A 25,947-nucleotide genomic window follows, 5' to 3' on the forward strand; every position below is an offset into this window, starting at 1 on the left:
AGTCTGCAGCTCGCAAATGATGCGTTTCCGAACATGAATTCCTTATATTAAAAGTTATGGGTCATTCTTTTTCAACGTTACCCCCATGCTGCCCATTTCATATTTGATCTAAAAATTTTCAAAAAATTCTTAAAATTAACAGAAAAATATAAGCTTTTGAATGGTGCGTGGCTAAATTATCGAATTCAGTCAGATTATCCTCAAAAAGAGAATGTTAAAAAGAGACGGCCCGCTAGTGCAACGTAAAAACGTACTAGAGAATTGTTATTTGGACCATTTAAGAAAGGAAAATGACATTTATTTCATCCTCAAGTGGTGGGAACATGGTTAGAATAAGCGAAGTTTAGCTCGTTTTACCCTTTGACGACAAAGCATGTACGCATAACAATTTCTTTTTAGAAAGTATTTGACCGATATTCATAAAACTTGGTATAAAAAGGTTTTGTGTAATGCGTTTTTCGATTTTAGACCCAAAAAGAGGGGTGTCAATAAGGCTGTTTTTTGGCCCACGTCATAATCGCTCCAAACTGCAATGTGGTATTTTCTTCCTACCGATGTAGCGCACAACCTCCTAGAACCGTTTGCTGTCCGAGCAATTAGAGGCTGAGAACGGGTAACTTGAAATCTCAAAAATCAATGGAGTTTTTCACATGGTGGTAGTGCCGGTCTCATTTCAGCATGTCATTGTTGGGAGGGAGGGAGGGAGGGAAAGAGGTCCATGTTTATGTGCTCAAGTGGACTCGAACCTGGTTTCTCAGATTACGAGTATGGCGCTCTACCACTGGACTACACTGCCGCCTCAAATCGTACTATAAATTGTTGAATTTAAGTTAATATTAAATTTTATCAATTAAATGTAACAATGAAGAGAAGCTTTAAAAATTTATCACAAATTGCAAAGAAACTATTTTTTCTTTCGATTATTTTCTAAAAAAACAACGTATTCAAAAATATTCACCATAAATTTATTTTCAACAAATTACAATGTTCTTCATAATATATATTATTTAAGTATTATATAAGTGCCACTTATAAATACTATACCACGACGTAATTAGTGTGCAGATAATCTCCTGGTAAAGTAGAGAATAAAAACATATTTCTTTCTCTCTCTCTCTCTCTCTCTCTCTCTCTCTCTCTCTCTCTCTTTCTCTTTCTTTCTCTCTATCTCATTAACATTTAAAGATAAGACAGTTATGTGATTCATTAAATTTCTTGACGTTCTTTGTCAAATATTTTTTCGTATTGAGATTAAGAATCTATTACGTTTGAAACAGCATTTTTATAAATTGCTTTTGTACAAATTACGCACAGTCGGAAAATATATCAAACACAATTAGGACTAGACTATTTGATATTCAAAATAGATACTCGTGTAATTGCACGGAAGACATGTTGCAAGAAAATTTGTAGCGTATTATTTTTTAATCCTTTCATTGAATGACCTTTTTACTTAATTACCTTCGTTCATTACGTGAATAAAGAATCGTTATATAATATAGCTCAATTTGTCAATAAAAATTCTATCTACATATAATTTAATTAAAATTCTATATATATTTGATTTATATGATATCTAGAATCCATATATGAGTATCATAACACGGCGTGCCATGTGTCATCTAAGCATATCCAATCTCCAATTTTAATTCATAAATTTTTTTTACTCGTCGTTTATGATAATTTGAATAAATGCTACGTTAATTTACAGATGGTACATCAAATGATAAAATTATTCTCTTTAATCCTACAAAAAAAAAGAAAAGAGAATAGTACTCTAATAATCAAAGTAGCATTGTACTATATTGTCGTTGTGAAAAGGCTACTCATGAAAGGACATATGCATTATTTGCGCCACATTTAGGCCTTCATATTTATAAACAAATATTCATAGAACACTGTAAAAGATAATCACAACGTATATCTTTGCGTATAATAATTTCTACTTTTTTGTGCAATTGTGATCATTCTGAATGGTTATCCTAAATGTTATCGACGGGAGGACACTATTAATCACGAGAAGAAACAGACGAGTATCGAAACGCCTTAAAAAAAAAAAAAAAAAAAAAAATAGTCATGGCGAGATTTGCTTAAATATCATTAGGGTCGTGCGGATCTGGAAGTTTCTGCCAGTTCGGTTCAACGCCCCAAATCTCACGCGCGTACTCTGCAATTGTACGATCTGATGAGAATTTCCCCGACGATGCTATGTTATGAATAGTCATTTCTACCCACTTGCTCTCGTCCTGAAACAATTAGCAAAATGATTACGTACTAGGGCGATTTTACAGAATAAAATTTTGATATAAAAAAACCTGACAAAATTTGTAACGTACTTATTCATTATGTGGGCACTACTTCCAATTGTCTTCTAAAGATACAACGATTATGTTTAACATTAAATGGCTCCACACAGGTTTCCAACCTTCCACACGAGCTATACAATGATAGATCTAGTTTCGCACTACAAGCACCGGACGATATAGCGATTCTTGCTTCGCGTGGAAAGTTGGAAACTCATGTGGAACCATTATGTAATGAATGTAATAAATTGTATACAAAGTAAAACTAGAATCATCTCAACAATATATGTCAAGATGGAGGCCATTGGAGCTGATTCTAATTGAAAGTGGCGCCTGATGTATAAATAAGTACCCTTGTAACCTTTTAAAGATTACTCAGGATCGTGACTTTGACAATAATGTCATTCAAGCTCACTTTGTATATCGACATATTTAATAGATCCAGATAATTTATAACATCTATTATATATACAATTTTATATTTAAAGTAATTTTATATGTTATATGAAATTGTTAATGTGTTCCTCTCTTTTACTTCATTCCCAATTGAAAATAGAAAGTTTTCTTTAAATAAGCTATACATACATCTTTTTATAGATTTTGAATGTAAGTCATGTCCACTTACACGTACTGTTTTTCAACATTGCAACAGTTTTCGAAATCTTCAATTTTCTACATCACTAAATTAAAAAATGATAATGTAAGGAATTACGATTGCATAACAAAAATATGAAAAAATTATTGGTCTCCTCGCATTGTAGAAAGAGATGCAAAATAAAGAAAAAATTTTTATATTAAAAAAATATTTTCTTAATTTTTTAGCATTTATAATTAAAATGTATATCCTATTATTCTCCATAAAGAAACGTCATTGTTCGAATAAAGTTTTTCCACAACCTTTTCAAATAATTTGCTATCCTTGTTTCTGTATAAAATAATGTAAATTTTTTTTTAATTTTTTATAAATAAAAATGTATGCGAAAGTTAATTGGTTGAGTACCTGATAGACTTTGCTGACATAATCCTGCATATTTATATAGCTCTCGTAATCGGCCAAGAGTAGGAACCTATCCCACTTAAGCAATACGTCAGCGATATCTCGGAATTCATCGGGATTGTTTGGGCTGAAGAATCCTCCTTGGATTTGATCGATACATTGTTTGGCTTCCGGCAGCTTAGTATAGTAATCGTACGCATTATAGCCTTTACTTTTCAGAGCTTCCACTTCTTCCACTGTCATGCCGAAAATGAAGATGTTGTCATTACCCATCTCCTCCGCCATCTCTACATTTGCCCCGTCCAAGGTGCCAATGGTCAACGCACCGTTCAACTATAAGAATAATGCAAAGTTTCATTGTCTGGATAAACCCAATTTTACGACAAAAATAATTGTAACTACAATCAAACGTCATGTGAAAAATAAATTAAACGACATGACAGGAAATAATTGAAATTATTTATAATTTTACACACACATTTGTCAAATAAGTTGGAGATTACTTATTAAAATTATTTTGCCAGGCATGTAGGCAATTACGCGCAGGCTCAATTTTATTTCGTTACCAAATATATTACTGACCATAAATTTCATGTTACCAGTGCCAGACGCCTCGGTGCCAGCAGTCGAAATTTGCTCGCTCAAATCTGCGGCCGGTATGATCTTTTCAGCCAAAGTCACACGATAATTTTCAAGGAAGATCAACTTAAGCTTATCCCCAATGATCGGATCATTATTGACCACATTAGCGACGCTGCAGATGAGCTTGATAATCTTCTTCGCCAATTGATAGCCTGGTGCCGCTTTACCGCCTATCATCACAGTTCTCGGAACAAAATGAGCAGACGGATTTCTTTTTATTCGATTGTATAAAGTAATAACGTGTAAGCAATTCAACAATTGTCGTTTGTACTCATGTATGCGCTTCACCTGTCAACAAAACGTAACAATTTAATGCTGTATCATTTAATCTCGAACCTTGAACCTTTTTTCGTGCAATTTATAAATATATCACCGCATATTTTCCATAGCCGTAATGTGCAATTACGTATTATATAAGGCAGTTGAAAAAAATCATCCGGTATCTTTTTGACTTTATTACGGTCTTTGACTGATTTTTCTTTAGCAGAAATTTTAAGATTTCTAGCATTTACAAAATTTTTAACATTTTATATATGGGTAGTATAAATCTTATAAATTCTATTAAAATCCAATTGAAATTATATAACTAAAAATTATAACTTTATCTTCTATCTTAAGAAAGAATTCTCTATAATTAAGAAAGAATTTTCTGTAATTAAAAGAGAATTCTCTTTTAAAACTTAATTTGTCAAACATTTCTCATTTTCAATTATTAATTACTTAAAGATAATATTTTGATATTTTTATCAAAGGATCAATCGGTTTTTATTAAAAGAGAAATCGGTCAAAGAATTTAATGAATAAAAAGGGGATTCCCCCCGAAACATTATGTGCTCTTTTCGTTGCCTGCATTCTGACCTGGATATCAAAGATAGATGCTGAATTAACCCGAACACCATATTCCTTCTCTAATATTTGGGCTAATCGCAATTTGTTTTCCTGTTTGACTTTAACAACATTACGCTGGAACACTGGATCCTTCGCCCATTTCTTCAATTGCTCTAACTGCTCCAGATGAACTGTCCATTCACTACCGATTTTCTATGAATTATAGAAAAAACCACACAAAATATACATTATATACAACAAAAATCGTGGTTATTGAAATAATACTCCATATGAGTACTTACTTCCTCGATTATATCAGATAGATTTGGATTACAGAGCAGCAGCCATCTTCTTGGTGTAATACCATTCGTCTTGTTTTGAAATTTTTCTGGCGTCAGTTCGTAAAAGTCTTGGAAGCTAACGAAAGGTAAATGAAATTAAATATTCCATCAATTTTTTCCAAGCATTGTTAACTCTTACAAAGAGAACTCTACATACACACTGTCTTTGATAATTTCTGAATGGATGCGAGCAACTCCGTTTACGGCATGACTACCGACGATCGACAGATGAGCCATGTTGACCCTCTTCTCACCTTCCTCTTCTATCAAAGACATTCGACGAATGCGATCCACATTGCCGGGCCATTTGGCCGCGACGTTTTGAAGATGCAGGTGATTGATTTCATAAATGATCTGCAAATGTCTCGGAAGAATGCTCTCCAGCATACTGGTGGGCCATCTCTCTAACGCTTCAGGAAGAACCGTATGGTTTGTATAGCCGCAAGTACGTATCGTAATGTCCCAAGCCTAAAAGTTGAGATATTTGTTTCGAGTGTTTATGCGTGTAATAAAAGACATTCTGTCAACGATGTAATTCATTATGTCAATGACGTCAAGGGGGGGTCTACTATTGAATTTATAATTAGATAAAAGTCGGAAATCCAAAAAATTCTGTCATCTATAGTAATGGATTCAAAACATACCAAATTACATCGGATGCTCAACGATCATTTCAAATTGTTGTAAATATTCAAAACAAAAAATAATTATAATCTTTGAAAGCATTTAATATTTCAAATAAAATAATCCGTAAACTAAGAAAACTTAAAAAAAAATAAGTATATATATATATATATATATATATATATATATATAAATCCTAAAAAATATATAATAAATTTATATAATTATATATAATTATATATAATTTTATCTGTCAAAGATATATAAATAATGTACATGATGCATACTGAAAAAAGCAAAATTTCAGTTTTATCATTTAAACTTATCCATGGAGATTATATATAATTTTATATAATCAAACTGCAATGTAAGAAACAAATAAACGTTTAATTTTCCCGGCAACTGGCGCCCCCTGTCGCGTGCAAGCGCTGCGGTAACCTGATCGGCGTGAAGCGTTAGTGTGTCTGCGCGAGCCAATGGCGTTGGCGGACGGTTGTGATTGGTTGAGCGAGATGAGGAGTTAACTTTCGAGAATATTCCGTCTTGGGACACCGTCTGAGACAGACGTAAGTAAGTCCTAAGTACTCTCTTCAGGCGGAATCTATCCAAATGTCGGGAAAGTAACATTTACAACATTTATCAAATACTTATCGCCAAATATCTGCGATGCGACAACCATTGCAGTCGACGTCTATTGTGACCTATAACAGATTTGATCTGATAAGTCTTTACGTGATCGACGGAGAGCTTTCTACGCAACTGGAAAAACTGAGTCGCAGGAAAGTTTAGAAATATATAGAAACTTTTCACTAAAAAGAAGCCATACGTACAAATACCATCGAGAAGACTAATTGAAAACTTCAAGGATCATACAGCTGAACCCTGTGAGATTATCCGTGTGCTAATTGAGTGAGATATAATCACATTATACTGTCGATTTTTTCTCTTTTCATTCTTACGCCTTATCTTTCTTTACATTTATATTTCTTCTATTTGGTTTTGTTGGTATGGTACGGTTCAGCTGAACCTTAGCTTGATAGAATATATTCTTCTTATTTGCATATACGTTCGCCGATACCAAACTTTCAATTATACTCGCTTATAATTATTCTAGATCACTTGATATTTTGTTATATTATATTTCCGTTCACTGTCTAAGTATTTTATGACTTTAATGAAATTTCATTATTCTATGCGTTAGCATACAAGGCCTAACAGACCTGATTACTATTATTTAATGAAATTTCATGATCTTGGAATATAGTTTGTACGTGTTATTATTGTATAGAGATATTTATGATTAATTTATTTCTTTTATAACATTAATTTTGGAGAACCTTATACCCGAAGGCTGAACAATTTTAAAATTAACGAGCACGTTAATTTGAGAGTACGCCCGTCTTGTTTACATACATATCGGTTTTTGCTTTCTCCTACGGGCAGCTCTCCTTTATCTGCATGCTTATATTTTCACCGTCTTTCGGGTATCATTCCAGAATATGTGTCTAAAGAAATTTCAACATTAAATAGATTACCTTTTTGTTATATGCTTTATCTTGTGTGTTGCGTTAGAACTTAAGGTTTAAACTTATTTTCTCTTCAATTGAGAGGTTTAATATTATAATACTATTTGTTGAAAAAAGTTGGTTTAATCTGTTTTTGCACTCGAGTCCGCTGGTTTATTACGCATATTCGAGCGCGCTCGGGAGCACTCATGATCTTATAATATAATTCTTATGCGCCGATATTGCTATTTAATTATTATACGTTGTCTTTCGTGTTGCGTTGGAATTTGAGGTTTAAATTTATCTCCCCTACAACTGAGGGGTTTAATATCATAATATTATTTGCCGAAATGAGTACGTTTGATCTGTTCACGCTCTCGAGTTCGCCTTGAAGGTCGGTTCGGCTTGTTTACATGTTAGTCTTTGCGTGTCCCTGTGTTACGAACAGCGGTGATATTGTGTATACATATATTGCTCGAGTACACTCGGAAGCATAATACCCTTGAGTGTATATATATATATATATATATATATTAATTCCAGCTATATATATATATATATATATATATAGCTGGAATTAATTTTATAATATAATCTTCGTTTAATATTCAATACTACTTACACTTAAATTTAGGTGCCTTTCATCCGATTCATGATGACTAAAGAAGGGAATAAAGGGAACCGTTCCTCGTCCTCTCCTAAAGATGATAAAAATTGCAATTCCCCCAAGAGATTTAGGAAGAATGACTGCGTGGGGTTACAATCAACGAACGAGAAAGTTCCAGATAATAATTATCCCGTCTCCGCTTTATTCGTTCTCAATTGGAGAATAGATATACAGATGGATCTCTTTCTCCTTTCTTGGTACATATCGAGAGCGTCTCCAATAATGGTGATAATATTGGTAACGCTCACCCAATGAAAATTGGTAAACTATTATGCAGTAAATACAACATCAATACTAATGCAAAAGACTTGGGAAAAATCTAATAAAGGTTGAATTTGAGGAATATTTAGAGGCGAATTCATTTGTAGAAAATAAGAATCTCTTTCCCCCGGATTTGTGTGTTTATATACCTAATTATAGGATATTTAAGACTGGTGTCATTAGGAACGCTAGTCTCTCCTGCGAGGAGATTCTGGACGGGATTTCATGGCCTGATGGCTTGGTTAAAATTCTCTCTCTAGAGAGGATGAAATATAGAGACAGAACAAGCGACGAAATTAAGGACTCACTATCAATTAAAGTCTCTTTTGCATCCAATCTCCTCCCGGAATTCGTTTATATATGGAGAATCAAGTGTAGGAATTTTTCCATTTGTTAACAAAGTTCGTAACTGTGCGAACTGTTATAGGTGGGGACATTCTGCGGCTGTTTGCAGAGGGGAATCTCTGTGTGTTAGATGTGGTGTGTCGCATCCTGCGACTGAACCATGTACTACAACCCCCTGTTGTATTAATTGCAGGGGCGAACATGCCTCATCTAATCCTTCTTGTCTCTCATATACATCCCACTTGATTATCAACACTGTCATGGCTTACACGAACTCTTCTTTTTCTCAGGCTAAGAGATTGGTCAGATCCAGAGGGATAGAATCTTGTCAACAGGCCGTTAACGAACTTAGATCCCAAGCTTATTACGCCTGAATCAAAGTGGTTCCTAATGGCATTGTCGAAGGTAATAGGTCTCATCGTAAGAGTAAGAGATCGAGTCGCTCGGTTAGTGTTAGCAACAGATCCGATTTATCCCCTCCTCCTCCTGATCTGGAAACTACTATTCGCCCATCTGGCGAGGGGCCTACGCCTGGAGAAAATATAGATTTCCAGATTGATTCTGCTTCTTCGGACTTGATCTCCGAATATGTATTATCTTAAATGATATTAGAATGTTATGTAACAGCGAAAACTCCGAACACGTAAGGGCTCATACTGTATCACAGTATTTGCGCGTTTTGTTTAGCAAACTCGATTAAGTTTTTAAGTATGAGGATACTGCAGTGGAACAGTAGGGGCATTACGGGTAAACTCAATTTCTAATATGATCAATGAATTCGATATAGTATGTCTCCAGGAAACTTGGCTTCAACGAAAATCCTATTTTTTCTTCAAAGACTTTCATTCTTTCAGAAACGATAGACCAGATGTTTTTATTGGTGACGGTACCGCCATTTTATGCAGACCTAAACTGGATCCTATTCTCATAAATATTGATTTTCATAATAATCCGGACATTGAATTTACGTGCATTTCGCTTCTGAATAGTAAGTTATCCAATCAGCGAATCTTAGTCGTTTCGGTCTATAAGCCTCCGGACATGCATATCAATCAAGCCTGTTGAAAGGAATTCATACAATATTTCATGGACGCCTCTTCGGGACCAGTTATATTCTGTGGAGACTTTAACTCACAACATGAAACATGGGGCTCTTCTAAGAACAATAGGGACGGAATTTCTCTTTTGGAAGCGATTTCGGGCTACGATCTTGTCCTTCTTAACAACGGAGACCCCACTAGAGTTTCTAAGAATTCGCATTTCCAGAGTTGCCCTGATATTACTTTTGTTTCTAGTTCTTTATGTCATGATTGCTCCTGGTCTATTTCTGAGGAACCCTTTAATAGTGATCATTTCCAAATATATATTCAGTTTTCTTCTGATAACAACTCTACAAATCCCAATAAAAGACCTAGGATGAGCTTGATTAAAATGAACAAAGATTACTTTAGCGAATTGATTGATAAATCTATGGAAGGTCTAACTTTGACTGACATGTCTGGTGCACAGGCTTACGACCGATGGTCCTCATCGGTCTTAGATTGTGCCCTTAAATCTGGCGCATCAATCTCTGATGCTTCTGGACACATCCAATATTTCGACCAGAAATCTAAAACCTATAAATCTTACAAATCTAAATTCAAGGTAAAAAATTGTAAACCATGGTGGGACTCAGAATGTGAGGAGGCCATTGCTCATAGAAGAAGATTTTTCCAGAACTGCCGAGCCCATTTTACCAGAAAACATGGAACTATACAAGAAAAGTTCTGATGAGGCTAGAAAGATAATTCGTCGCAGAAAGAGAGAGAACTTCTTCAACTTTATTAATGATCTGAACGAAAATTTTAACATTAAGACTTTCTGGAAAACGATCAATTCTTTAAAAAATTCCATTTTCTTCAAACCAAACACTTCATCTTCAAGTAGATAATTGCAAAATATTCACAGATACATCGATACCATCTCACCACCTTGGGTGAATAATTAATTTGAAAACATATCGGATACTCCGTTCCCTTCTCTATTTGATGATGAATTTTCTTTATATAAACTTGATGCTGTTATTACCTCTTCTAAAAGCTCTAGTTCCCCCGGCCCGGACCTTATCGGTTATCACCTTATGAAGCTACTGCCTGTCTCTGCTAAATCAAATTTCTTGGATATTTTTAATTTAATTATCCGTGATGGTCTTACCCTTCTCAATGGCAATGTTTTGATGTGGTGCTTATACCTAAACCTAACAAAGTGGATTTTAGGCCTATCTTTTTGGCCTCTAATGTCCTTAAAATATTTGAAAAATTGATCAAGGGCCGATTCGAGAAGCATATTAAATTAGAGATGCTTTTACCTAACTGCCAATTCGGATTTTGGAGGGGGAAATCATGTGACGACTGTTTGGCTCTTATCAATCTGGACGGGGGCTCTCTTTTTGGACATTAAAGCGGCTTATGACAATGTCAACCCTTGCATTTTGTTTAGCATGATAAACAAACTCAACATCCCTTCCGGATATAAGAGATTCTTTAAATGCTTTCTTTCCCCTAGGACAGCTTGTTTCTATGAGTCAGGCTGCTCGTATGGTAGCAGGCTTTTGCAGAGGGGCTTGCCTCAGGGATCAGTTCTGAGTCCGATATTATTTAATTTATATGTCAGGGCTATTCTACTTCATGTTCCTCATAACGCGATTATATTACAGTATACTGATGATATCGCGATCTTGTGCTCGGCTGAGCGACTGGATAATATTATCTCTTGCTTGAGATTGACTTTTATCAGGTTGGAGGAGTGGTTGAACGACTTAGATCTGTCGATCTCTCTCCCGAAGACTCAGTTCATTGTTTTCCATCGAAAAAGATCTTTGACCCTTTCTGAGGGTCTAGATTTGCCTGGTGGCATCATACCTCTGAGCCTTTACATTAGATATTTGGGCTTAGTTCTGGATAGTGGTCTTAGATGGAAGGAGCATATCTCTTCTCTGCGAACAAAAACTTTTACTTTTGTGAATATCTTGAGATGGCTTGCCGGAGGAACATGAGGTATTATATATATTGTTACGCCCGTGCTGGACACTGAGTAGAAAAGTCGGGGAAAGCTGTGAAGCGCGCTCCTTGACAACGGGAGTTTGTTTATGGATTTATTGATTTTCTGTCTGGCGGATTTTTGGAATCCGCACGCGTTCTGTTTTACGAGCTTGGAATAAACGCATTTCTTAAGTTTCTTTGAGTTCTCTTTCCTTTTGCGAGTTTCGCAAAAAACGTGCGCGAGTGTGGAGTGCGCGATAGTGTTACGGCGAGCTTACTCGACGAGCGTAACATTTTGGGGGCTTGTCCGGGATACGAGGCGACGAACGCAGTATCCCGAACAGGATGACGACCACGCACACCCCGCCGAGGACCCGTTCGCAGGCCGCGGCGTCGGCAACAACGGAGGCGGGCGCGACCCATCCGCAGGATGCGGGGGCGACGGAGGCAGAGGCGGGTGTTTTCAAAGCTGTCTACTTGGAGCTTCAAAAGCTGCGCCAGGAGCGGCGGCTAGAGCAGCAGGAGCAACAGTTTTTCCGCAGCGAGTTGGAGGCTCGCCTGAAGGAACGCGATGCTGCAGTGGCACGTCTTCAGGAGCAACTCGCCGTACATCAGTTAAGTCCCTCCAATAATGTTTTTCGCGGCGGAATTTCGAATGAGGCGACGCGTGAAATAAGCGCGGGTGAGGGCGCGTGTGCGGGGCGCGCCGCGTGTGGAGGTTCGACTGAGACGGCGCTCGGTTATAAATTAAAGCCCGACACGTTCGACGGGACTGTTCCTCTGCGCGAATATTTAGCACAGTTCAATTTAATTGCGCAAGCGAATGGCTGGGTGGAATCTTCGAGAACCGTGGCTTTAGCCTCGAGCTTAAGAGGGAAAGCGCGTGCCGTATTGGATGGGGTAACCGAATTCGAGAGCCTTCGCTATTCTGAATTAGAGGCTAGGTTAGAGTTGCGTTTTGGCGAAGCGCATATGTCTCAAACGTTTTACACCCAGTTCACTAATCGGAGACAAAAACCCGGAGAAGATCTGCCCGTTTTGGGAGCGGATTTAAAACGTTTAGCGCGTTTAGCCTATTCGAAATGCTCGGCCGAGGTGCGGGATAAGATTGCGTGCGCCCAGTTCGTTGCGGCGCTTTCTGACGGTTTCGTAAAACGAACTCTTCAGTTAGAGGGATTAACTTCCTTGAGAGCCGCCATAGAGAGGGCCATGGCAATAAAAGTCATCCAAGCGAATAGTTTTTCGCGGAAATTTGAAAGTAGAGATCTCGGAAAAGGCAAAGCTGGGAACGACATTAAATCGGCGGAGAATGAAAAAGATGGAAAGAGTTCTGCAAATTTTAAGAAGAATTCGGGTTTCAGGACAAGATTTGGGCGTGAGGAAAAAGAGTGCTGGCAGTGCGGTGCCAAAGGGCACTTTCGGTCGGAGTGCCCTTCTCTAACTACCGAAGAGAAGAGAAACTCAGAATAGCCGAGCTCAGCGGGGCATGTTCGGCTCAGGGGTGCAAAGGCCCTGCGAAATTAAGTAGGATAAATAACGGGTTAAATGATTTTTGTTTTCGCGGCCGAGTTAATGGCCGGACTTGCGTCTTTAGAATAGATACGGGCTCCGATGTGTCGGTACTTAGGGAAGATTTGTTAGGTTCTTTGCAATCACCCACTCCTGTAGAGAGATTTTTCTTGACCTATCCAACGGGAGAAACGGTTCCTATAAAACATAGAGTGGTGGTTGGAATCGAAATAGGAAAATTTTCTTTGAATTTTCCGGTAATCATAGCGGCCATAAAAGACGAGTGTATTCTAGGAGCGGATTTTCTTTCAAAAATAGGGGTAGGAAGCGTTTTCTCTTCGGTTTTTGAGGAAACGGTGTCAGAGAGTCAAGAAAACTTTTTCTGTTCCCGAATTTGTAGTTTTGATAGGGGGATTCCTTTTTTTCTTAAGGAATTCTTTGAGAAAAAGTCCGAAGACTCTCAAGAGGATAGCGCTGGTAGCAGAAGGAAAGCCGACGTTGAAGAGGTTCACACGTGGAAAAAAGCGTTTTTGGATTGAGGGAAGAAACGAAGCTCGTTAACTCGCAGCTTAGCTCGAGGTAGAGCAGGAAGCGTTTCAAGTTCCCGGAAATCTAAGAGAAAGAAACTGCTTGTAACTTTCCTCTAGTTGTCGGGACGACAACTTAAGAAGAGGGGGACAATGTTACGCCCGTGCTGGACACTGAGTAGAGAAGTCGGGGAAAGCTGTGAAGCGCGCTCCTTGACAACGGGAGTTTGTTTATGGATTTATTGATTTTCTGTCTGGCGGATTTTTGGAATCCTCACGCGTTCTGTTTTACGAACTTGGAATAAACGCATTTCTTAAGTTTTTTTGAGTTCTCTTTCCTTTTGCGAGTTTCGCAAAATACGTGCGCGAGTGTGGAGTGCGCGATAGTGTTACGGCGGCGAGCTTACTCGACGAGCGTAACAATATATATATATAGTCCCATCTTAGCTATTAACTTTATAAACGCTACTATTTGAGCTATCTGTGAATGGTGCTCTACGTGGTATATTAGTGCCGCTCGATCTCACCTCAGGACCGTCGAAAGCTTTCTATGTTCGGCTTATAAGGTGGCAGTGAATATCCCTAAGTCTTCATCCAACAGGGTATGCTGGGCGTTTTCGGGTCAGAAATCGCTTATTAGGAGGATATCGTATAAATGTGATCAGTTTCTGGGCAGATCTATTCAGTTACGTAATAATAGGTTGATAAACAAAGTTTCCAATTTGCATTGGCTGAGTAATCGCCAAAACATAGCTCCTAGTAATATTCCTTTCATAGTTTCTCGATGGTCTGTGGTCGCCCCGTTTTGCAGTCATTTATACACCTGGGATATACATCCGGTTTTCTCCTTTCCCCATCATATTTTTGCTATTGATCCTTCCATTGATAGTACCTCTGGGCAGTTTGCTAAAGATAATGGTAACCCTAATCTCGCCTTCACGAATCTAATTTCGTTGAATAGATCTTCCTTTTCAGAGATAGATATTTTCACTGACGGCTATAAATCGGGGAGGAATGAAGTACCGATTGCGGGTTGCTCGATAAGGATCCCTCAACAGAACATTACTTTACGGTTCAAGTTGAACAAATTTACGAGTTCCTTTTCCGCCGAAGCTTTGGCAATCATTGCCGCCTTAGACTTAACACTTTCAAATTCATGGTACCATGTAAATATATGTACGGATTCGTTGAGCGTGTTACAGACCATTGCTAATGTAAAACCTTTCTGTAACGATAAGCTTAGCCCTTTAATTCCGAATATCAAGACAAAGCTTAGTCTTGCCACATCATGCGGATGTACGATCAAATTCTCTTGGTGCCCTGCACATCGGGGAATATTGGGTAACGAGCAGGCCGACTCGGCTGCCAAGGAGGCCTCAATAAATGGCACCTTACTTAATAATAAAGTCTCTCATAAGGACATGTCCTCGCATCTTTTGCAAGCGTACATCGACATAGATGCTAAGTTCATGGACCATATTAATAACACGGTTCGGGCAGGTTTTATATAAATAATCTGGCTGACTTAAACTTGAACCTGATATTTCTTTCTAAATTTAGAATCTGCAGAAGCGATTTTGGAATAATGGCCCGTCTGCTTGCTGGTTACCCTTATACTAATGTTATTAAATATAAGTTTGGTATCAGCGAATCTCCCTCATGCCCGTGCAGTTCCGAGATTCAGGACATGGAGCATGTTTTTTGGTCATGTAGTTTACTTGAAGATAATAGAAAAAAGTTTTTGCAATCTCTATTTGAACTTAAGCTTTTGGCTCCTTTTTCATGTTTATACTTGTTTAGCAATGTAAATTATAAGATAGTTAAGGCTATTCTTTCTTTCATAAAAAAATGTAAACTTAAGCTATACATTTTTACACGCGTTTTTTTTTTTTTTTTTTTTTTTTTTTTGGTTGTCGATCTCAGCGAAGATATAATGGCTTAGAACCTCCTGCAAAATACACAAGAAGGCCCCAGCGTCCCCCTGCGCTGGTCCCGTTGTCTTGTAAAGAAAGCGTGGTACTACGGTTCTCATAACCGGAGATTCATTAGGGAGTTAAGAAGAAGAAGAAGAAGAAGAAGAACTTTCGAGAAGCGTAACGGTCGTACAAGTTTGAGCATATTCTGGCTTAGTCCGGGCGTGTTCAGGAGAGAAATATTCGAGATACCGAAGCGATCGGACGTGCGTCGGAGGACTTTTGGGATTGGCGGTCGTGACGTCACAAGGCAAAATGGCCGGAGAGAGTAGGTCACTTGTCACTCTACAATACGACGTATGTGCTTATTCCCTCAACCGAATTTTTACCAAAAGTATATGAAATAGGGGTAAAATTTTTCGGGGAGTGCCACTATGTGTATAGTTTTTTGTTACCGATTTTCTGGAAACCGGTTTTTCTAATTCTTTTAATTAAAAAATTGGAAAATTTAAAAAAATCGGTTTCCAGAAAATCGTTAACAAAAAACTATACACATAGTGGCACTCCCCAGAAAATTCTACCCCTATTTCATATACTTTTGATAAAAATTCGATTCAGGGATTTGGGCTGGGCGTTGATGAGTCAGTCAGTCAGTCAGGACATCTTCCTTTATATATATAGATTTCAGTAATTAAAATGAGACTGCCCATAAGTGAAATATGCAATTTTACCAATTCGACGTCTTCATGCCGCAATTCGATTTATTTATGTGGCAGCTGGCGATCTACTCTTCTATACTATTATATAAAATTTTTACGGGTGGTGTATGTTTGGCCGTTTTTAACTTAAAAACTATTGGACCAAATTTTTATCAAAAGTATATAAAATAGGGGTAGAATTTTCCAGAAAGTACTATAGAGTGTGTAGTTTTTCGTTACCAATTTTCTGGAAACCGATTTTTTTAATTTTTCTAATTCTTACGAGTAAAAAATTAAAAAAAATCGGTTTCCAGAAAATAGATAACGAAAAACTATACACTCTATAGCACTCCCCGGAAAATTCTACCCCTATTTTATATATTTTTAATACAAGTTCGGTCCAATAGTTTTTAAGTCGATTTATTTATGTGGCAGCCGGCGACCTACTCTTTTTAGTTCTGTTTTCGCCACCAGATAGCGTATCGCAGTTTAGCCATTCCCATTAGCCTTTGTACCTTTCCCGGCGTTCTCCGTATTATAAATCGGTTCGTTCGTGAGTTCGTGCAATGGACTTCGCGCATTTATTGTAACGAGAGAAAATATACGGTTGATATTAAGTTATCCGAAACGTGTTCATTCCTCCTTTTTTCCTGCTCGTATCCTACGTATTCCTCGCAAAGTAAACTCGTGTTACGTGGACGAAGCAAGCTTGACCTCTCAAAAGAGAGTTATTCTGACATTAACATTTGTTATGTTATACGTTTCCCAAAAATGTCACGCGTCGCACGCGGTCGCGATTTACAAAACGTAGAGCTTGACGTAGGTAGTCGCGAGCGGGCGCGACAAGTACCGATGAGGCATGCGAATCGGAGCCGATGCTCCGGCCTTCTCCCGTATCTGGTGCTCCGACCAGAAGCAATCCGGAGTCAGCAATAAACGGACGTATTCCGGAGTATCTTAAGAGTGAATCATTTTTCCCTCTGCGAACCTCTGCCTCCATACACCACAGAGAATTGGCGACGAGGATGGGATCTCTCCCACAGCCGGCGAGAAGCGCGTACTAGCCTGATAAAGGAATCACGCCGCGCAAAAGCTTTACCCGCGTACTCGGCTATGCGGATGCAACATTACGCAATATTCCTACAGGGTTTCTCATTTGAAATTAAATACAAAAACTCTAAACAGAATGCAAATGCGCATTGTTTATCACGGTTACTGATGAGTACGAATGCGACGGCGGAAGCTGATGCTCCGATCTTCCCCCGTATCTGGTGCTCCGACCAGAAGCAATCCGGAGTCAGCAATAAACGGACGTATTCCGGAGTATTCTAAGAGTGAATCATTTTTCCCTCTGCGAACCTCTTCCTCCATACACCACAACATTAATCAATATTCTACAGATCAGAAGTGGGATACAACCGTCGTGTGCGGTCATAGTGGAACAGTGTCCATTGACTTTTACCACGGAAACCCTTTACCTTCTGTTCTTGTTAATACAACAAGATTTCACCGAGAGGTCTGATTCGTCAATACTCTCGTTAGGCTTAATTAGCCGTGTAACGAAAGTGCGAAAGATCGTTCGCATTTCCGCATCGCGCGGATTCCGTCGTGAGTGCGCATACGTGTGCACGCTTCTTATACGTGCTCGCAAGCCTAAGGGCACGTGCGCGGGAAGTATTACGGTCGCGTGTTAAGTTCCGATAGAAGAACTGAACGATGGAAGCAACGAAAATCCGCGCCCGTTTAGAGAGGCTCTCCTTAGAAGAACTTCAAGAAGAGGCTCAAAACTATGGTTTAATGTTATTCGAAGATAGAGCTCAGTGCGTGCAGGCAATTATAACGCACCTCGAGAGGAATGGTCCGCTTGGTGATTTCGGCAGAGATTTAAGCGACAGAGTTCAGCCTCAAATCAAACATCGCGAACGGCGCATTCCACTCACACCGGTCCACCCGCTCAAGTAAATGAAGCAAGGACCGTTACGACAGAATCTTCCGACATGATGCAATTCTGTGCTGTTTTATCTCAACAGTTAAGACAAGAGAGGGAACTGATGCAGCAACAGAATCAAGAATGGATGTCCGAGCAGTCCAAGACAGAATCGAGAATTGATGCAACAAATGCTGGCGATGATGAATACGAGCCCGAGAAGTAACGCTCAAGCTCCATCACCGTCATCAACGGATCAATCTGGCCGCTCATTCGTCTCGTCAGTACCACCGGCACAGACGGTGAATCTGTTGGCATCCCAGCTATCGAATTTCGGCGGCACTGAAGATGAGGACATTGTGTTGTGGCTCAATAAAGTAGAAAGTGTGGCACGAATTCATGGTGTGACACACGAGATCGCGCTTTTAGCTGCGACAAGCAAATTGATTGGCAACGCTCAACGTCGGTTTGTTCACAATACAGGAACTGTCAACCGTTCTTGGACAAGTTTTAAAGAAACAATAACAAAGAGGTTCAAACGAAGAACACTATTGTACGTGCATATGAAGAAAATAGAAGTTCGTACGTGGAACTTCCCAAAGGAATCTTTTATGGACTACGCCATGGACAAGTTGGATTTAATGCAAAGTGTGACACTTCCAGAAGTCGATAAAATTCAATTAATAATAGATGGCATCATAAATATGGCGTTGAGGGGAATGGCGACAGCGTTGAACTCGGAAGACATCGATCAATTTCTGGACCAAATGCATCGTATCACATCTTCGTGCATGCCAAAAAAGAATGTGCCCAGCAAGCCGCAAAAAGGAAAGAACTTCACTTCGAACCTGTCCAGACGATAGCTCGACCGAGGGGAGCGTCCGGGATGTCGTCTGCGTAACGGTCGTACAAGTTTAAGCATGTTCTGGCTCGGTCCGGGCGTGTTCAGGAGAGAAGTATTCGAGATACCGAAGCGATCGGACGTGCGTCGGAGGGCTTTAGCCTTTGTACCTTTCCCGACGTTCTCCGTATTATAAATCGGTTCGTTCGTGAGTTCGTGCAATGGACTTCGCGCATTTATTGTAACGAGAGGAAATATACGGTTGATATTAAGTTATCCGAAACGTGTTCATATAGTATACTCGTGTTACGTGGACGAAGCAAACCTGACCTCTCAAAAGAGAGTTATCTTGACATTAACATTAATCAATATTCTACAATATATAAACTTTAAATTCGGATTATCCAATAGATGGCATTCAATAAGATTCGTTTCTCGTATTTAAAATTAGATGAACAGTGATATAAAAACGGTATCAAGATACACACGGCACTGTCTCACGTCAAGCAGTGCCAAGTTATAATATATACCTATATGGAATAAATTCATTTCACTTTTTATTTATTCATTATATATTACTATATATATAAAATTATATATAATTTTGTATAATAATATATAATCCTTTGAAAGTAAATCTTAATATAAAGTTATATATAATTATATATAATTATATATGATCATTTATATATAATTTTATATGATTATATATAATTTTTTTCCCCGGGAATATTTCAAACCAAAAGTTGTTTGATTTCGAGAAACGCTAATAATGATTTTAATTTGATTTTGACTCAAACGTTATATCAAAGTTACTTTCATTTTTCTTAAATAGAATAGAATAAAATATAAATTAATTTTACATATAAATTTTTTTACATAAATCAGTGCCTCTTGATATTCTGCATATAAAAGTATAATAAAACTAATAAACTAAAAATTACTAGTTTATGAAATAATTCATATTCTAAGATACTTTGATATAAAATATAAAGCACATTATTTTTATCTATCTATCCATCCTTACATAAAAATATTTTTTTCTCATCACTTTTTTTCACAGAAATGTTTTTCTCCAATTTTGATGGAGCTTTTAATATGTTGTATTCTGAATATTGTGAATCAAAATAAGGAACATGTATTTTTTTATACGTGCCCAATCGCGTTTAGAGAATAAAACACCCCTTTAAAAAAAATTATTTTTTTTATTATCAGAGTGAATATCGCTCGAAACTATAAAAAATAGAAAAAATTTATTTAAATTAAAAGTTAAGTAGTTTTAAAAGTACTTTAAAATAATTAAAAATCATATTTAAAAATTTTTTTTAAATAACGCCATTTTTTTTTAAATTTTTGTATCACTAAGTCAAAGATTATTTTATTAGAAATTCATTCATATATAATAAAATTATGCTTAAAAAAATTTGTTTTCTTAATTTAACAATGTTTTCTTGAAATATCTTTTTTCTGTGGATAGACAACTTCTATATAATAAACGTACCTCCTCCCAAGAAAGTTTTTCAACATCGATGAGAATTCTCATCAGTTCGGGAATAGCTAGCGAGGGATGTGTATCATTGAGTTGAATAGCTACTTTATCGGGGAAAGCTGTGAAATCTGTTCTATAATGCTCCCTTGAGCCGAATTTGCTAGACTTGTATCTTCGGATGATGTCTTGCAAAGTGGCAGCTACCATAAAGTATTCCTGCTTCAACCTAAGCTCTTTGCCCTCGAAGAAATTATCGTTAGGATAAAGAACTCTGGAGATATTTTCCGCCAAAGTACGATCAATCACTGCCTGTATATAGTCACCGTCGTTAACTGAAACAGTCAACGATATATGGAAAAACTGCTGTCATACGCGGAAACTTATCAGTTTGATACTTACAGAACTTCAAATTAAATTCTGTGGGCGACTTTGCGGACCACAGTCTTAATGTATTGACAACATTGTTTTTGTAGCCAGGGATTGGACTGTCATAGGGCATAGCAAAAATGACCTGTAACAACCAATATTACATAAAATAGCATAACCCGCGAAAAACGATTGTATTAAAACCGTATTAAAAGCTTATATGAATTTATTAAGAATCTTATTAGAATCGAATATGCAAATCAATTATAATTTAAATATGTCATATTTAAATCAAATTAAAGTACCCCATCTTATTTAATCTATATATGGATTAAACTGGACCTTGCTTTGTTAAAATATGCAAAATCAGCCGCACAGACAAAAAAAAATGCAGAGTTAATATGGTTTTAATTTGCCAAATGTGGATTAAATATGGTAATAAATTCAAAATTAATTTGTTAAATATAATCATATATAAATCATATATATTAAATATAAGTCAAATCTAATCATATAAGTCAAATATAATCATATAAGTCAAATATAATCATACAAGTCATATAAGTCAAATTTGTCATATATAAATGTTATTTGATCTTATTAGAATTTTATATAATTTTGTTTTAAATTTAAAGTTATACCAATTTAAACTTAAACAAGATTATATAAAATTTTATTTTTTAAGCGTGCTACTTTATTATAAGAGTAGACTTCACGATATAACTCATACAAAAATTGTGTCGTTCCGAGACAGTGTCGTGTCTTCTTGATACCGTAATCTTATAACACTCTTTGTCAAATTTTAATTACGAGAAACAGATCACATCGAATGCCATCTATCGGATACTTTGAGATGCAATATTCTGATCTGATCATATATAATCTTATATGACTATATTATTATTTTTTTAATTTGAATCAAATATTTTACATGTTAAATTCGACAAATAAAGAAACAAATTTTACCGCAAATATTATTTAAACATTATTTAAACAAAATTACGTTTTAATAAGAATCAAATTAAAACCAAAGGGCCTAGCGGAATAAGCATGTGAAATTGGCCCTTGATCATACAGAGCTGACATTAATGTCACAAGTTAGTACCAATATGATAAAACTTTCCACCAAACATTATTTTAAAAAATCCACTTTTTTATAAGTTATGCAGGGAGAAAGTAAAATAAAGAAATGTATTTTTCTCGAAAACCACTTGACCGATCTTGATGAAAAAAATATATGTTTTGTAGACTAATAAAACTAATTAACAAAAAAAAATGTCCAAAATGTTTGTCAAAAAAAAGACCAAAAAAAATATTTGAATTTTTTAATATTTTTTTAGGGTGATATTTTTGAGGTACTTCTTTGAAATTTTTACGAAAATTTCTCTTAAAGTGTCCACTATAACATATATTTTTTTCAATTTTTTTTAAATGGTGGAACATAATTAAAAATACGAAAATTGTAAGCGTCGCGTCACTCCGGCGCACCAGTGCAGTGCCATTCCGCGTTGCGGGTGTTCGATGTAACTTATTTACTAGCACATATGTACGTCTGCAATTAGCTTATAATATGTATACTTTTTAATTTTTATAGTTTCCAGAGTTTACTACGTGGAGGTTGCAGTACGGTTTTAAACTCCTTATTGGGGGCTTTTTTAACGTGAGTCCCCTCGCCTCTCACTATATTTCCGTAAAATCGGGGTGCTTTTTTAACGTGAGTCCTCTCGCCTTTCACTACGTTTCCGTAAAATCAGGGTGCTTTTTTAACGTGAGTCCCTTCGCCTCTCACTACGTTTCTGTAAAATCGGGGTGCTTTTTGAATGTAAGACCTCTCGCTTCTCATTACGCCTTACACCTACGATTTTATTTAATCTTCTTCACTATCACTGTCTATTACTGGAATGTTATTTGTTTTTTTAAACAGATCGCTCAGTATTTCTGCTGGTTTCAAAATTTTCGCTAAATATCTTGCATGAAATAGATAATATATAATTGCAGCAATATGACAGCAGCATCCAATTGTTCGTAGCCCATTAGCGATCTGTTTAAGAAAACAAATAACATTCCAGTAATAGACAGTGTGATAGTGAAGAAGATTAAATAAATTGTAGGTGTAGGGTGTAATGAGAGACGAGGGGTCTTACATTCAAAAAGCACCCCGATTTTACGGAAACGTAGTGAGAGGCAAAGAGACTCACGTTAAAAAAGCACCCTGATTTTACGGAAACGTAGTGAAAAGCGAGGGGACTCACGTTAAAAAAACACCCCGATTTTACGGAAACGTAGTGAGAGGCGAAGGGACTCACGTTAAAAAAGCACTCTGATTTTACGGAAACGTAGTGAAAGGCGAGGGGACTCCGTTAAAAAAGCACCCCAATAAGGAGTTTAAAACCGTGTGCAACCTCCACGTGGTAAACTCTGAAAACTATAAAAATTAATAAGTATACATATTATAGGCTAATTGCAGACGTACATATGTGCTAGTAAAGTTACATCGAACACCCGCAACGCGGAATGGCACTGCACTGTGCGCCGGAGTGACGCGACGCTTACGATTTTCGTATTTTTAACTATGTTCCACCATTTAAAAAAAATTGAAAAAAATATATGTTATAGTGGACATTTTAAGAGAAATTTTCGTAAAAATAATTTCAAAGGGGTACCTCGAAAATATCACCCTAAAAAAAATATTTAAAAATTCAAATATTTTTTTTTGGTCTTTTTTTTGGCAAACATTTTAAACATTTTTTTTGTTAATTAGTTTTATTAGTCTACATAACATATATTTTTTTCATCAAGATCGGTCAAGTGGTTTTCGAGAAAAATATATTTCTTTATTTTACTTTTTCCCTGCATAACTTCTAAAAAAATGAATTTTTTAAAATAATATTTGGTGGAAAGTTTTATCATATTGGTACTAACTTGTGACATTAATGTCAGCTTTGTATAATCAAGGGCTGATTTCACATGCTTACTCCGCTAGGCCCTTCGGGTTAAAGTCGCAATTGAATCGAGTAAAAGTCGCATACAGAACACATTAACTTTTTATTAAAGTCTTATATATAAATATTCTGCATCATGTATGGTTCTGGATCATATATAATCCACATAAGTTATCTTATTAAATACAAATTAAAACCATATTTGATTCGAAGTGTTATATGATCCACATAAGTGATCTAATTAAATTTTAATTAAAGCCCTATTTTATTGTGGATCATATTTAATCTACATAACTGATTTTAATAAGTGCAAATTAAAACTGTATTTAAACAAATATAATTTTAATATAAAATCTGGAATTAATTTAAATTTTACCCAAATTTAATATGATTTAATATGATTTTAATTATATTCATATTAGATCGTTTTTCGCGGGAACTATTATTTACTACGGATCATTTATACGAAGTGTTTTAAAATCATTGAACATTCTTTTAATTGTAGCCTTTTCTACATTTAAAGATAATTTTTTCTCTACCAAAACATCATGAAAGCTCATTATTTTCTTTCTAACTTAATTCGCTTTTGTATACCAACTTTTAATTAAAATTCTGTTGAAACGAGAACGATTTGACATTGGTGCACATAATTCCGTCATACATTTTCTCTTGCAAGATTTCTAACTTAAATTTCTATTAAATTGTTCGAAAATTGCCTCCGCATTTTCTTTAAAAAAAGAGAAACAGTCTAAAATGGTTGTGATATATAGTGAAAGCTACATTCAACAATATACATTCTGAGTGCAAAGTATCATACATTAAACTAATCTATTACCTGCGTATTCACCCATTTCTTGCCCTCAAGGGTATCAATCACGTGACCGTAAAAGTTCACCGGCAGCATAAATTCTGGCCGAGCTTTCTCCCAGGGATTGCCATATCTAAGCCAATCGTCAGGTTCCTCTATTTGCTCGCCGTTCTTTATCTTTTGTGTGAATATACCGTATTCGTAACGTATACCGTATCCGTAAGCGGCTAAACCTAACGTGGCCATGCTGTCCAAAAAGCAGGCTGCTAGACGACCTAGTCCTCCGTTACCGAGTCCAGCATCTTCCTCGAGTTCTTCCAATTCTTCTATATCCAAACCCATCTACGAGATGGGTACATTTACACAATAAATTTGCAATCACAATTATAAGATGATTAAGAGTCGACTGTTTTTTAAGCAAAGATAAAGAAAAATAGCAAAAAATTATTCTATGTAAAAGGATCACTTTTTCAAACGCAAAAAATGATTTCCCTGCATTTTAATAAAATGCTAAGAACTCGAACTATATCATAAATATTAGAATAAAATATCCAAAAAAATTACAAAAATTGATGTGTACTATAATTTTATATTTAACACATCGAGATAGGATACTTTCAAGTATTGTTTAAAGTTTCTTTTAGAAAAATTGTTAAAAATGATTAATTATATTATAAAAGTTTTTCATTATATATTCGACATATTTTTCTATAATAAATTTATTTTATTAAGTAAAATACACTTGCCTGGTACATAGCTTCGTCGCATGCCCCTTGTATCCCTAAATTAATCATCGTATTTTGCAATGATCTTCCCATATAAAATTCCAAAGATAAATAATACACTCTCTGAAAAAAGCAAAATTTGTAATAAAATAGAAATGTTCTATTTGACTTTGATAATGTTATGATGTGCCAATGTGACGTCATAAATTCAAACAGGCGATTAATTAAAAAATGCGACAGCAGAACTATATAGACTTGAATCTCTTCAGTATACTCTTCAAGGCCGACTAAACTGACTGATTATAACTCGTAAATTCCGCTATCGTATCTCTGTCTCTAAAGATCAATTAATTTTTCGAAGAAAGCTAAGCCAGTCGTGTATAAGAAATCAGAAGATTCTCCTATACAAAACTATCACAAAATTTTCGAAAAAAATTGAAACTTAAAATTAAAGATTCTTTGCTTGTTGTAAGAGACTATACATATGACTTTCAATTACCTATATCTCATAACTTCACAAAATCATTTCAACAATAACTGTCTTCTTCCATACAAACATGAGTAAAAATATAAAAATATAATTGTGCGCGAATGGGCTTGGGATTTAGAGTTCAAAGGTCAATAAAGTTTATCTTTTTATAACAACGTCTATAATAGTCAATAATTACA

The 25,947-nt window shown here is 36.2% G+C and overlaps 1 protein-coding gene and 1 long non-coding RNA gene across 2 annotated transcripts; one reads left to right on the plus strand and one right to left on the minus strand.

The window, feature by feature from the left end:
• Window positions 1–216: 216 nt before the first annotated feature.
• LOC143908511 (uncharacterized) lies at window positions 217–1,168 on the plus strand. The gene is made up of 2 exons (XR_013260169.1): window positions 217–375; window positions 469–1,168. It is a non-coding gene; the product is annotated as an uncharacterized LOC143908511 (long non-coding RNA).
• Glyp (glycogen phosphorylase) lies at window positions 944–25,497 on the minus strand. The gene is made up of 10 exons (XM_077426188.1): window positions 25,300–25,497; window positions 24,581–24,895; window positions 20,837–20,948; window positions 20,450–20,769; window positions 5,269–5,579; window positions 5,073–5,187; window positions 4,801–4,983; window positions 3,883–4,230; window positions 3,304–3,633; window positions 944–2,246 (listed from the first exon to the last, which is right to left on the minus strand). Exons 1-10 carry the CDS (start codon window positions 25,480–25,482, stop codon window positions 2,091–2,093), a joined length of 2,373 nt encoding a protein of 790 aa, XP_077282314.1. The 5' UTR covers window positions 25,483–25,497; the 3' UTR covers window positions 944–2,090.
• Window positions 25,498–25,947: the final 450 nt, after the last annotated feature.

This window comes from Temnothorax americanus, unplaced genomic scaffold, assembly GCF_048541705.1.
Source record: "Temnothorax americanus isolate GAGA-0224 unplaced genomic scaffold, ASM4854170v1 Scaffold97, whole genome shotgun sequence".
Lineage (NCBI taxonomy): Eukaryota > Metazoa > Arthropoda > Insecta > Hymenoptera > Formicidae > Temnothorax > Temnothorax americanus.

Coding starts and splice junctions, on each gene's coding strand:
- Glyp (XM_077426188.1), bottom strand. CDS start 25,482: ATGACGTCACATTGGCACATCATAACATTATCAAAGTCAAATAGAACA. Junction 20,770..20,836: donor AGAATTTAATTTGAAGTTCT/GTAAGTATCAAA, acceptor TGACTGTTTCAG/TTAACGACGGTGACTATATA. Junction 5,580..20,449: donor AAAAACTTTCTTGGGAGGAG/GTACGTTTATTA, acceptor CTCAACTTTTAG/GCTTGGGACATTACGATACG.